Consider the following 15,421-nt stretch of genomic DNA (forward strand, 5'->3'; position numbering starts at 1 on the left):
GTGGATGGAGCTGAACATTATTGTTCATGAGGAGTGGCTCTTCTCACCTTCTATATATTTTTGCTCTGAGCTGTATGCACCTTGTTCCACGGGACAAAATTGCCTCAAAGTCTTTTGTCAACAACTTAATCTCTGGAGCAGGGCGCTGTTACCGGGAGCTCCGCGGTGCCCCCACCACTGACACACACACACAGGTGCTGATCATCACAGCCTGAAGCGGCCGTGCAGCATCACATTGCTACCAGACACCAGACCAGACACCCAACAACGTGCACCAGTCCAAACAAAGTGAACCACCCAAAGTCCCCACAAACAGGTTGACAGAGATGAACCTGCAACATTGATTATTAACTGGAAGCTGGACTAAAGCTATCTAAGCTAAGCTACCCCACAAACACACAGACTGGGCTAAGAGCTAAAGCTAATGACTTCATTAAAAAGTTTATATTAAAGAGTAAAAACATGATTGGAGTTATTTTTGCTTTTCATGTGCTTTTTTTTTTTAGAAAAGCATTTCATGAGAAATTTATGAAATAATAATAAAATAATGAATTGCATTTAGTAACACTAATAGTGACCCACATGTACATATATATAAAATATTCCAAAAATATCAGCCCTTGACCTTTGAGTCAGCAGCAATTGTAGCTTTTTTGATGTACATTCTATAGTGTTGATGTATTCAATTTAATTTGTGTTTGTAATGAACCTGTTTGCACTTTAAGTTGGGAATAGTTTTATTCATTTATTTATTGTTTTTATTTATTGTAAGTTTTATTGTTACCGTGAAAATTACTAGAAAATATTGGGGTACATTTTTAGTTTATATCACCCATCCCTAATCTGGGAGCATATCACCCTTGACACAATAAAAAAGAGCTTACCTGTCCCAAGCCAAATTTAAAAGATTGTAGCAACATTGAGCAAACAATTCTTTTTTATAATAATTTTTTATCCGATTAATCGATTTATCTTTTCAATAATCAGTGACTAGTCGACTAGTAAAATATTCATTAGTTGCAGCCCTTGTGCCTACTGTAGAGGGAAAGAAGCTGTTTTTGTGGCATGAGGCATTTTTGTCCTGATGGGTTGCAGCCTTTTGCCAGAAGGAAGCGGCACCATCACTGCGTGTCCAGGGTGGGAGGGGACCAGCTGCGATCTGACCTGCACACCTTAGTGTCCTGGAGGTGTGGGAGCTAGAGAGAGGGCAGATTGCAGCTGATCACCTTCTCTGCAGATTGGATGACACGCTGCATCTGCCTTTGTCTCACGCAGTAGCTGTAGTGTACCAAACAGTGAAGGATGTGGTGTGGATGCTCTTAATGATGCTAGTATAGAATTTCATCATCATCATCTTTGGGAGCTTGAACTTCTTCAGCTGTCTCAAGAAGAACATCCTCTGTTGACCCTTTTTCATGAAGAAGCGACATGATGCAGCTCAGGAAGCGGAGGGACTCCACATTGTGCACTGGGAGGTCCAGGGCAGAGCTTTAATTGGGCCGAACAAAGAAGACAGAACACGACCCAAACCCGTCCTACCTAAACGAAGACGATTTCTCTTTAAGCTCAAACTCGTTTAAACCTGATATATCCGTGCGTGCGCATGTTGCTCTGATGCGAGTTGCTTTATTATCAGCTTTATTTACTAGTCCCTTGTTCTGAATGCAACTATAAACATGACAAGCAGCTTCATGTGCCGCTACAGACAGTACGTGCATTTTTCAAAACTCATCACCTGACCTGGCAGTTCTGTCCCATCGGTGAGTAAATGTGGGTGAATGAGCTAATATTGTGTATCGCTTTGAGACTGCTTCAGTGGGGATAAAGGGTATATAAATCAAGTCCATTTACCTGTAGTCAAGCTCGTCTCCATCAGAGAAGAGTCAAATAAGGGTCCTGTCATCTCCAAACTGGTGAGTGGACGTACAGCTGTTGTTGAACAGGGAGAATAGAAAAACACAGGTCACTGTTATTTAATCAGTTATTCAACATGGAGACTTATTTACCCTCTACTACTGGGAGTGTATAGATATTGGAAGAACATTCAAATTCCACACCTCCCCACAAGTCAAATCCAGGGTCTTCTTAAGGCAGAAAGGCTAATAACGCATCCTATGTATTTGTTTGCCTCGGATCCTTAAAGAGTTTCTGAGAGGTAGTCTTGATGTCCCGCCCTCAACAGCTCCAATTCCTCCCCCTGCCTCTGCAATCTACCAGAAGCCACGCCTCTACTTTTCTGCACGCGCATCGCGGAACATAACAAGGTCACATCGGGTCACATTGATTGCTGTTGTGACGCGCAGCCTTGTTTCCGTGCACAGTTCCGCATTCACTTTGATTGACAGTCTCAAAAACAGGAAATCGAAACCTATTGGTTGTGCGCACTCGGCGATCGTTTCCATTTGTATAGGGGTTTATAGGACGAAGGAGGGACTTATATACATTAATGTATATGAATGACCACCGGCAGTAGACCATAGTCAAAGACTAGTTATGTATTTTTATGCATTTCAAAAGAATGATACATAAATATAGATGTTTCACCTATGAACAAAAAAACAATACAGGGAACTGTTGAATTAGGTAGTCCCTCACTTTGCACACATTAACTATTTTTTTGTTGGTTTTCAAATGGGTCAGAAACAAAGTTGTACCTCGAGAATATAATACTAATATATAATAAACAAACGCATGCCTATGGTGGTGCTCTCTGCTTTGAAAACTGCTTACTGTAATGTAAAATTTGATTAAATTGTATTAATTAGCTTTACTACAGTACATGTGCTAAGTCTGCTGCCTGTGTGCACAGCTCCAGGGGCCAGGCTACATTGAACTAGGCTGAGTTACACCAGGTTGCTGGCAAGATTGATCTGGCTGCAGTAGCCAGGGGAATATAAAGCAGGGCCGAGGCTTAAAGTCCTAAGCCCCCCCTGGGAGGAATCCATGCTACAGAGGGAGCAGGGCATGAACCGAGCTGCTTCTCATTCTGTCCGTTCTTTCCTCGCTCTCATGCTCATGCTGCTGTGTCCATCCGTTTCTATCTTTTCCTTTCCTGTGACATGTTTGCGTATCCATCTCTGGCCCTGCCACCTGTTTTTTCCTCGTACTCCGCATTTTTTTTTTTGCTTCACCTTTTTTTATTCGCATTACTCGACACTTATATCCTACTTACCGTTTGCAAGCATATGGGAAAGTAAATATGGCTTGTGAAGTTGACACTCATAATGAAACACCATGACTGATGCAGAGTATCATTTAATCTGTTTGTAAAGGACACCATTCTGTGGTCAAGTAAATCCTGCCTCTTTGCTAAGGAGGAGGTACATGGTTCTATGTGTTACACCCAGAGATGACAGTAACAGATTACTCACGTTACTCTAACCGAGTTGCTTTTATGGGTATTTCTAAATCAGTCATTTTACTTGTACCTAAGTATGTTTTAAAAGAACCAAAGTATTTAATTCTAGTAAGTTCATTTTGTCTTTTTTTTTTTTTAAATATATGTTAAGGTTTCATTTATTCAGACAAAGTTTTTCAGGAAATTTTATCTCCTGACATTTTTCGACTGTCAACTGCCAGCCTTCCTCAGAGGTGATATGACTTGATGTGTTCCTACGTGTTCTCTCATAAAAAAAGCGTCAAAACATTTTCTGATGGCTTTCATGTGTCCCTATGAGTCCCTATGAGGACACAGTATTTAGTTACATTTCTACACCCAACTCGATCAACGGACATTGTGAAACTACAAATAATGAAAAGACCAGACAACAATCAAATGCGTCACATCATTGCTGACAAGTCAGATTAAATGTTTACATGGCGCCAAAACAGCAGTGAATGGAGGTTATTTTCTCAGTTTTAGAGTTCATAAACATATACTTACTATACTTAGAGCCTGAGAATTTGTTTAGTACATTTTGGCAAACCTTTTTATTTATACAGATGCTTTTATGGAAAATAAATTGTTATAATTGTGTAAGATTTGGTCTTTTCCTTTTTAAGTTCATACATGAGATGTTTACTGTATGCAAGTGGCAAGATTTATTACCAAAAATAAACGTGGGGGGTGAAAGTAACCAGTTACTTTTACTTTGAGTACTATTTAATTGAGATACTTTTTACTTGTACTTGTATGACTTACAGTACTTCTACTTGAGTAGGATATATCAGTACCCTTTACACCTCTTTGTGTTAGACCGGGCCCACACAGTATGATCTGTCACGTGTCCCAGTCCCCCACATATAGCTATGGGTATCCCACCACAATTACTTCTCAATGAATTAGGGTGGTACAGAAATAAAAGTAGAAAATTAGGTCTATTTTTCTTGAAGAAGAGCTCAGAAGTTTGTTCCTCTTCCCTGCTGCACTGCACGGTGCTGTTGTGCAGAGCAGAGCAGTGCTGTGCTGCTGTTGGGAGTGTTGTGCTGCAGTGATAGCAGGATTGTCCGCTGGGGGAACCCAGAGCATTCTGTCTCACTGAATGATACCTCTGTCTCCACTCATGATAAACAGCACATATGCACACACACACACACAAACACACACGCACATGCATGCGCGTGCACACACACTAGCTTCTGCTGAGCCCAGCCTAGCAGCAGCAGATACCCCCACCCCCTTTTTTTTTCTCCTCACAAAGCTGCAAATTTATTAGCTGCCTCTTTTTCTTTTGTCTTGGGAAAATAGCGAGCCGGGGGAGTGTGTGGGCCTGTGTGTTTGTGTGTGTGTGTGTGTATATATATTTGTATCAGTGCGTTTGTGTGTACAAGCTTAGTGCACTAAGAAAAGAGGGAAAGAACACTCCCTTTGTGGCATGTGTATTTAGACATCCCTGTGGTATAGAGCCCAGTCATGGGAGGAGAGCTGCACAAGCCTGTGAGCTGCCACTTAATGCAGGTATGATGTAGGAAGGAGGAAACAGACGGAAAGATGAGGAAATGAAAGATTGGGAGTGGAAATCACATTCAAGATTATCTATTTAGAGCTATTTTTTTTTTTTTGGTTAAAGCAGAATAGGATATTGGATCAGCGTCAGTGTTGTGCATTGTATAAACATTTGATGCACCTGAATTTAGACAAAAGAAAGCAGATTTAAAGGAGAAGTTCAATGTGACAATCAATTGTATCCAATACAAATGATTGCAAGAAAAACCTTTGAGACTTTAAAACTGTTGTATCTGTTTATGAACATTACTATTATATATTTATATGACATTTACATTAAACCACTTGAACTACACTGAAGAATCTTAAAAACTGACATTTGACTACATTTATGTGGGCTAGGATTGTTGGCTTTGTGGTTAGTATGTCTGTTTACGATCTAGATGTTTCTGCCTTTTAATCAAAACCATGTTGTTTTTGAGTGAAGTTTGCTTTTAAACCCTGAAATTTGCATTCCCCTCCCCCCAAAAAATAGATTACAATTACACTAGAGGTCGGCTGTAAGTGTATTTAGGCACTGGATGTTGCAAATTAGTTTTTTTTTTGGTCAACTTTGTATTATCCTTAAAAAATTGTTAAACAATATACATGCTTACTTTTGCTATAACATTACTTCTTCCTGGCTGTGTTTCTTTTAAATCTGAAAAAAATGGACTTGGGGGGATTGTTGAAAAACATTTTTAAGTGTAAAGTTACGTTTTTCATTAAAAGAGTTTTTTAGCCACATCCTTAAAATATCTTGGAGATGGAAATACCAGTTTTTTCAAGAAGAATGACTGATGATTATTACACTGATGGGAAAATGCTTTTATCGTCTTCTTTTTTTTTTTACTTATCAACTGAAGTTGGCATTTATCACCAAATCTTGACCAAACAAACTTTACCGGTAAAGTTCAGAGAGTTTTGATTTTAATACCAGTTTGCACATTTATCAGTGTAAACACAAATCATTGGCATTTTTCTGTAAAAGCTTCAGAGGCCCATGTGTTGGATTTTAATAGGCTAAGACTTCATCTTGAAATATGGTGTCAATAAAGCCACAAGACACAAACGTATAATGCACATATAAATATATATATAGCACACGCTCTTCCTGTGTCACGTTATACTCATGCACAACATTTCCTGCTGATCCTGTGTGAGATCAGAGCATCTGCAACTCCCCCCGACTGTCACTCAAACTATGATACCTGATGTGGGCGGGGCTGTGACAACTCAGAAATCTGGCAAGTCAAATGTTTTTATTTGGTGTGTGTGTGTGTGCATGGTTTTGTATACCATATGCAGTGTATTGGGGACGGTTCTCAAGAACATATCGATGTGTGTGTGTGTGCTTGGTGGTTAATAATAGTAGCAAACGCATAAAGCGATGGCAGCGTTAATGTTTGTGACAGTTTCACAGAAGCACACACACACTCCCACAACTGACACAGACCTCCTTTGCCACCGAGCACTTCGCCTTTGAGGTTCTCAATTCTGTAACACATCTTGATCAGTAGAAAACATCCCACCCACCCCTGCCTTTCCTGCAACCTCTCCTCCGAGCTCCATATAAGGGCTCATGCACACATAAGAACATATAGCCAAGTCAAAGTCAGCCACCTACACACAAACACACACCCCTACATACAAACGTGCAGGCTTAACCAACCCTCGGAGTGAATGAACAAAGTCCTTGAAGCAAGCAGGCACTCGCCAACATCACACACTCAAATGCACAGCTACATAACACACACAAACGCACGCGGCGTCGCGTGTACACACACCTTCTGTCGTGTCTCATTGTTACTGTTGCTCGGCTGTCTGTGACGATGTTTGTGTTGCACTAGGGTGGCAGATTTAAGATTTGATAAGGCGGGGTGGGGGTGGGTGGCTTTAAGAGGGATCAGTGACTGCTCCCCGCCGTGAGGGTCTTCAATAGTAGACAGCAGCAGAAAACGCCTCAACCTGTCGTCCGGATCTGTCTAAGTGGGAAGACGGGAGGGTGACATTTACCCAAAGATGGATAGCTAGCGGAGCAACACTGTCATTCGTAACTATGGGATGTGTCCAGTCAGAAAGAGAGCCTGAACCTGGCAGGTAAACCAAAGAGAAAAAAGAGACACGAAGAGAGGCCAGGCTCAGACCCCAGGACTGGGCTCTGAGATTTGGCAACAGTCTGGACTGAAAGAGTGGGACAGTAAAGGAGCTGGCACCTGATGTCTGCTCTGGGACAGGTCAGCAGCCAGAGTGAGCTGAGAGGACGTGGTGCTCGGTGGCTCTAGTAGTTCACCCATATGGTGCTCTGCTCCCCGTCTAAATCCATATGCCGGTGGTGGAAAGGTGCCCCCCCCCGCCCCCACACACACACACCCTCCCAACGCAGACCCTCGCCCTTCTTACACTCCCGTCAATCCACAAGGGAGGTTTTTGGAGGTAAAGCCCTCAAGGCTTGTCCCTCCTCCTACCTCTTAGTTCATTGTCACTACAATCTGCCACCACAGCCTTGGTGTTGCGTGCCACCCCCCTCTTGCCTCTCCCCGATCTAACCTCCTTCTCTCTATCCCTCTTCCTTCATCCTTTCATCTCTCTTTGGCACCTGATAATCGATGAACTTATTAACTGCTAATTATTCAAGCTGTCGATTCAGGATACCTCCCCGTCCTTGTAAAAAAAAAAAAAAAAAACTGAGCTTTTCCACTCTCCTCTGCCAAATGAAGTGGTTTTACATTGCCCATTCATTTGGATTAAGTGCATTTAGGCTGCACTCTTTGGGATGTGAACACTGTGTCAGATTGCTATCAGTACGTTTAGCTTTAATCCCCATTTTGTTCAGCCAGTTGATAGCCTCCACTTTGAAAAAGCCCTGGAGATTTTTTGTGTTGAAATAGCAGTTATTGTATATTTAATCTGTGATCTGTGCACGCACCTAAAAGATCCGTTTTTCTCTGTTCTGATTCCTCAGGAGGTCCTTCAAACCATACCAAAGTTCTGCTTTCCCTTTGATGTGAAAAGGTACAACTTCTCTACCTCAATGCTTCCTTGTTTTTTTAAAAACTTAAACACACACACACACACACACACACACACACACACACACACACACACACACACACACACACACACACACACGATGTTTGTACCAAATTCAAACAAACAAAAATGGACTTGATGCTTCACGTAGGTGCTACAGTAGATTGTTACATGCTAAAATTCTTACTGTCACATTTAATATGTACTTTGTACTTAAGTCCTTATAGCTTTTAGTATTATACTGTACATAGTACTGTTAAACTATACCATAGTTATACTGTACAATAGATAGTATATTATACAATTTAATAAATTGCTGGAAGGAAATAAGTAACACAAAACAAGAGCTAACCTTTGCCACGTGCCAAATCTCCTCTTTACCAGATATTGGCAGTTATCTGGATCAGTGATCCTGATCATGGTACATTGATCATTCACACTTAAAAGGCTTGGAAGAAATGTATATGCCCATTAATAACGATACTGTAGATACAAAATGTTTTAGCAGCACCCCATTTATTTAAAAATGGTCAATCCAGATCCAATCCAGATGAATCTTTGTGATATAATTGAAGAACCAACCTGTCATGTTAACATGTTTTATGTCCAAACTGAGCGAAATACAGATAGATTAAGTTAATTCATTGTTTTTGGTCAGTTATTGGCTACATTATTAGATGGATAGGTAAATGAAGACTTGACAAGCGTGACAACCTTATTTCTATTTCAACATTTGGCTAAAATCTTCAAGCTTTACCAAGGCAAGGTGTTGCAGTTTGGTCTAGAACACCTAGTGATGTGCATGGCACACCCTGGACAGGTCGCCAGTCTGTCAAATGGCAACATGATTAAACACCCATTATATGCAAGAGGAGGGAGAGAGGGAGCGAGAGAGAGATTTGAAACTGAGAGAGAGAGAAATACTCAGTAATCCTTAACTGAAGCTGAGCTGCTGCCATCTAGTGGTAGATGTGAGTACTGAGCAGTGTTGGATAATGCTTGTTCATAAAAGATTCTGACAAGAAATTTTAAAAGATCATTTATCAACAACTTATGCTCTTTCCTCATGTAATTCATGCTTTCATTTTGCCACTATCCCTAGCTTCCTGATCAGCTGCATTCTATTGTGTAATGAGGATATTTTGTGCATTTGTAAAGTGTGTGTTTCACATTTGGTCCCGCAGGGTTTCCCAGAATCAATTTGGGCAGAATTTTACCTTCGTGCTGACCGACATCGACAGCAAGCAGAGATTTGGCTTCTGTCGACTGACGCAGGGATGTCGGGTCTGCATATGTCTTCTCAGGTAGATCGCACACACATCCCATGTTATAATACTAACAATTAACTTTTTACACAGGGAAAACAAGTTTTGCTTTTTTGTGCATTTTTCTTTGACTGGGTGAAATAACAGCTGCTTTTAGAATAATCTGTTTTTCAAAATAAACCAACGGACAGCAGATGGATCTACATGTCAGTGATACATTTCAGAATCAGAATCAAGAATCAACTTTATTTGTCATTGGACACAACAAAATTTAATTTCAGTTTCATCCCGTCCAAGATAAACACGAAAAGACATCATGTATGTGACACTTGTAACTTGGGGAGACTGGCGCGGTAGAACTGTGGGTCGCCACAAGAGTGGTGCTTCGTATTTAGATGAAAAATGGGATAACAACAGAAGGATAGGTGAGGGGAAAAAGGCAGGTTTTAAACTGAATTCCCTAATGTGGAGATCAGTGTAAAACTGGGAAAAAAAACCTCCTTATCGAACATGCACAAAGCAAAAAACACAGTCTTCCACAAAGCACATTTTCTTCCACATTTCATCCTTAATTCAATACGAAAACATGATCGAAGTTGACAGATGATAATCATCTTCACAGAGGGCAAGTAATGTGATCTTTTCTGGCCTTCTGTGGAATAGTTTGTGTCTCAGTCTCAGTGCAGATTATAATTTATTCATAATATATTATACCTTGCATTTGTATAGAAACCTTTGCCTCATTGTAGAAGTAAAACAACACTTTAATTCATTCTCAGGCAACGCACTCAGCTGCACCCTGCCAGAATACTAGATTTATATTCTTATCTGCCCACACAAATATGTTTCTGATGTGCCCATAATTATCCAAAAGTTGAGCAGTTTTTGATAAATCATAGGTGGTTTTTTCCTATCACAGCGCACACAAATGAGGACACTGAACCTCGGAAAATTGCATTTTTTTCGCATAATTACTCTCTAACAAAGGCTATTATCATTTAATTTCCATGTAATTGTGTGTTGACACAATGTTTTTACAGATGTAATTACTTCTGCTGTAACAAAGAAGGAGCCCTTCAGCGCTGGTCTCAGTGGACGGGGCCCGAGCTCTTAAATATAACACGCAGGAAAAAAAAAAAAGTAGAAAATAATTTGTTTTTTATTGAATGCATTAAACAACAAACTCTGTGTGTGTGTGTGTGTGTGTGTGTGTGTGTGTGTGTGTGTGTGTGTGTGTGTGTGTGTGTGTGTGTGTGTGTGTGTGTGTGTGTGTGTGTGTGTGTGTGTGTGTGTGTGTGTGTGTGTGTGTGTGTGTGTGTGTGTGTGTGTGGACAGTCATGGGGTTTGTCGTGAGGAACCTCATACCCCCCGTTACCCACCCTTTCCTGGCCTTTGTTTTTTCCTCCCTCTCTCCCTCTCTCTCTCTCTCTCTCTCTCTTTTCCACCTCGTTATTCGGCTACTGCCACAGTGCGACAGCAAAGACGCTTGCGCCATAATTATGCATGAAGCTTCGCTGCCAATTAGCAGAGGCCCCCTTGTCCCTCTCGCTGAGTTAGACATGCTAATTCATTTGACATATGATGTATAAAATTCATTATGCATTCTGAGTAGTTTGCATGGATCGCTTCGTATATAATTAAAATAACGTATAGAAAGTTTTTTCTTTTCTTTTTTTTTTGTCTTCGCTGATCTAAATTGTTTGTGTGCATCCTCTTATTGTCTTTTTTTATTTTATTTTTTTAAAGTTTTAAAACCTCATTGTGCAAAGCTTAAGATCACTGAGAAATGCTTGAAGTCGATAGGCCCACAGTTTTTAGTTCTTTGTATTCTTTGTTTATAATTCCAATGCAACATATATTACTAATAAAGATCAAACTCTAATTATAAAAACTACACATGATCAATTCCTAATAAAGCCAAGGGTAATAATAATCCAGGCTAGACAGTCTAAGAATGCTAGTTCATGACTATTGAAGGTACAATTGGCCAGGAGTGTAAAATAAAGGTAATTAAAAGTGTTTGCGTCTGTGCTCGTTGAAATGCTGGGACCGTAAAATTGTCACCTCTGCTTACAGGAGGAAGTGCCTTAATGAGTAGGACAGTTTTATGTGGGCTGTTCTTTGTAGTCGCCTCACTTAAGATGTGACCAAACTCACCAGGCTGCCTTCAGGCAAAAATATCCAAAAGAAACACAAAAACGAACTTCAGGTATCACAGACATAGGTTCATATCCCCGTTATCCGTCATTACCTCGGCATCTGAATAATTTTTTGCTTTTGAGAATTAAACGTTAGTGCAGGATTTGTGTGAGAGATGATTTTGTGGGATTGTGCAGCAGCTCTATCTTTGTGGACACTTATATAGTGTGATGAAGGCACTTCTTTTTGCTGCATTTCCCCTTTGACCTATGGGAAAGTAATGCTGTAACACAATATGTGTCTGAAGTGCCTACGCGTCACAAGCTGACTTGTGATTGTGGGTTTGAGTGCATTAAAGGAGATTTAAGACTCATCTGAGGAACAGGAATAAGTGTCAGGCTTAGCACCCAACAGGTACTTTATGGAAGCTGAAAAGTGCCCCAGGTATACATGTCTTAGAACTCTTTAGAAACAGAAGATTGAGCATTCATAGTTACAAAGATCAGCTGTTCTGAAGCTGCTTTTTCTCTCTCTCTCTGTGTGTGTGTGTGTGTGTGTGTGTGTGTGTGTGTGTGTGTGTGTGTGTGTGTGTGTGTGTGTGTGTGTCGGTGTGTGTGTGTGTGTGTTTGTGTGTGTGTGTGTGTGTGGGTGTGTGTGTGTGTGTGTGTGTGTGTGTGTGTGTGTGTGTGTGTGTGTGTGAACGCTGTGCTTCTAATGAGAATAAAACCTTAATAATCCTTCCAAACACATACAGCATGTTCTGTGGGATTTGGTCTGACTTTGAGGTGGTCTGAGGCTGCGAATGGGGAGCAGGACGGGCTGTGAGAAGGTCGCAGATTAGTCTCTTCATTCTCTAAGTACATGGCACTTTGAGGAGACGTGTGTTTAAAGAAGCAGGATAGATTGTGAGCCCTCACGCACTGAGCTCTGCAGTGATGGATGCCCTCCCCTCTCTCTCTCGCCCTCTCTCTCTCTTTCTCTTTATCGCTATCTGAAGATTTGTGAACCACAAACAAATTTGAAAGATGAACTGTGACGAGTTGGACTATCTAGTTTTGTCCAAACTTCTGAAAGTGAGGGGAGAAGAACACACTTCAGTTTCTTTGTCCAAGTCATTAGATTGGCTTTGAATAAAGGGTGAAACCTACTTGTATGAATATTTTTGCCATCTTGGAAGTATTTTTGATGATTTGTCGATGGCTGCCTTCACCAGTGATTGTATGTTTTTCAGAGAAATTACTGCACCGCGGTGTGGGCGAAACGACTGTGTTCTCTGACGATTGACGGCTGCTCTGACAGCAAGAGACTTATTTACATCCCCGTCAGCTGTGAAAAATGAAGGATTAGTGTCCAGAAGCTGTGTTTTTTTAAACACAAGACAAGAAAGAGATAAATTAAAGGCATAATGTTTGTATATAACAAGACAAACTAAAAGTAAACCAACCGCAGAGCTGATATGTTGTTCTGAACTCTGTTCGACATGGCAGAAATAGGTCTTCAGGTTGATATCTTGGCAGCATGTGAATTAACACATGCATGTTTGATTTAGTTGCCACTGCAAGTGTGACCTGATTGTGGGAAATCTTCATGCAGATGTCAAAATATCGGCACGTTAAGAGACTGATTGTTTCAGACTAATGGTCACTCAGCCCCTCTGATTGGCGCGCTTGGCTGCACTTCTCCGGGAACCCAGCCAGTTATCGGCCCCCTCACGGATTTAGAGATATGAAAATTTGCATTGGGTTCACTTTATTGTTTTCTTGTTGTATGTTAATTCCAGTCTACAGAGCAGCCAGTGACCCATACCATGGAAACGGTTCTGTGTCTTCAGCCAGCTGCAAAAGAAATACTTCACTGGGTTATAAACTTTAAACTTTATTAATAATTCTGTTCATATAAATTAACAACTACACTAAAACTTAATTTTGGATTTATTTTCTATGCTATAAATAAACCATTCACACTTCTAATGCATCGTTCAGTGGCAATAAAAATCAGCTTTACATTTAAAGTAGTTGTAAATCCCCAACTTCTCATTAACAAGTCCTCTGTAGTTTGATCATGTAATAAAAATCCACTTTTACTGGCTCATTTGATCACTTTTCAACCTCTCTGTCCAGGCAAGTTAATGAAGCGTTAATAGGAGACGAAAAGTCCATAACTTGATAATTAAACATGCAGTGTTCAAGCTTGCCCATTTAAATCCAAAATTAGGTACAAATTCATTAACTTGATAAGAACACTGTGTTTTTCCTTTAGTTTGATTGCATAATATTAAATAAATTAAATAAATTGAGCTGTCGCCGCTTTTATGCCAAAAGAAAATGCTGGCCATCTTCCACTGAGCCAGAGCGTGTTGTCTTGGCCAAGAATATGTCAGCCAAGTAAAGAAAGCCATGCTGCAGATGCTTTTAGCTTATGGTGAATGTACTCAGTGATTAGTTTTAACACAAACACTGCTGCATGTATTATTTTTGAGCTGGTTGATTTATTTATTTTACATTAATTACCCAAGGCAAAGTTATTTATTTATTTATTTTAACAAATATGTGAAGGACATAAAAAGCAGCAGTGAGCAGGGCTGGAGAAGGAGGTGGGGTACAGCGCGGGGACGGGAAGCATCCTGGGCTGCATTTTTTTAAGCCTGTGCATCTGGGATCTGCATACTTGTAAACCACAGAGAGCATCACATGAAAGCTATGCTGCTCTTTTTTCGTGATTTAAAATCTCTCTTTTTTTTGTATTTCCATTAATATTTCTTGGAAAAGACATGATGGGAATTTTTAGCACGTTGAAGGTCCTGAATACGAAGTGTGTGTGTGTGTGTGTGTGTGTGTGTGTGTGTGTGTGTGTGTGTGTGTGTGTGTGTGTGTGTGTGTGTGTGTGTGTGTGTGTGTGTGTGTGTGTGTGTGTGTGTGTGTGTGTGTGTGTGTGTGTGTGTGTGTGTGTGTGTGTGTGTGTGTGCGCGCGTGTGTGTGTGTGTTTCCTTAATACAGCGATGACTCTGTTATTGGTCTTCTTAACAGAGAAACCTGACGCAGTTTCTGTTTATCCTTTGGTTTTTTTGGGTTTTTTTTGCCACTAGTCAAATTCATATTAACATAAATCGCAAAAATCATGTGGATACAAATATTTAATAATTGTAGAGAGAGCCCAGTGTTCACCAGAGTTATGGTAAGTATACAAACTGCAACTTTAAGTTGAAAATTATAGTTGCAGTTTGCATCATTGCAATTTGAAACTGAGTAAAGGAACAAACTATGATAAATTAATTAAAATTAAATAATAAATTATTTAATAATACAAACTAAATTATATTTGGTTATTTACAAAAAATCTGAGGTTTGTTTATTTTTTATAATAAATGTGTAGTTATGTGCCAAAATCCTTCTCCAAAACCCATCATGACTAGAAAATGTACGTTTTGAAAATTAAAAGTTACTTCAATGGAAAGGCAATAATCACAACTATAAATAGGATAAAAAAGTTATACTGTATGAAGAATAAAGAATATATTTACTTGTTCCTTTTGTTCATCCTTTCACAGATGTGTGTTTGCCTCATTGGTTTAAAGCACACAGATTCCTTTCTGCCTGTTTGTGAGGTTTTCATGTGTGGAGCGTAATTCTCGTTTCTTCTGACTCTTTCAGTTACCTACCTTGGTTTGAAATCTACTACAAGCTGCTCAACACTCTGGCCGACTACCTAGTGAAACAACAGGTAACTTGTTTTGGTTTTCTACATCATATGAGTGATGATCACCTGTTTTCTATTAATGCGTAAAGTACACAGTGCACAATAAGAGAAAACAAGGTGGTAAAAATCCCAACTGTGAACCTACAGTTTGTTTTATAAGCTTTTGCTGTGGTGAGATGTTTTTCCCTCCACTCTGTCGCTGCACCCATTGTAACGTTGTCTTTTCTTTTTTTTTAGTGTAAGTTTTGTTTGGCATTGTGGACTCGGCTTGGTTTGTTAGCAGCAAGAATGTTGACATTTCACAGACCAAAAGCTGATCTGACACTGAAAGTTATTCTTGATGATTTACTGGGGAAACAAATAT

The 15,421-nt window shown here is 40.0% G+C and overlaps 1 protein-coding gene across 2 annotated transcripts in view; it reads left to right on the forward strand.

The window, feature by feature from the left end:
* dennd1b (DENN/MADD domain containing 1B) overlaps positions 1–15,421 on the forward strand; it is a 134,948-nt gene that overhangs the window by 50,343 nt on the left and 69,184 nt on the right. For both annotated transcript variants that reach the window (XM_028445597.1, XM_028445598.1), the window contains exons 4-6: positions 7,890–7,939; positions 9,142–9,261; positions 15,012–15,081. In XM_028445597.1, the coding sequence (XP_028301398.1) occupies positions 7,890–7,939; positions 9,142–9,261; positions 15,012–15,081 (240 nt within the window). The remainder of the gene's footprint in view (positions 1–7,889; positions 7,940–9,141; positions 9,262–15,011; positions 15,082–15,421) is intronic.

The sequence above is a fragment of the Gouania willdenowi genome, chromosome 4, assembly GCF_900634775.1.
Source record: "Gouania willdenowi chromosome 4, fGouWil2.1, whole genome shotgun sequence".
NCBI lineage: Eukaryota > Metazoa > Chordata > Actinopteri > Blenniiformes > Gobiesocidae > Gouania > Gouania willdenowi.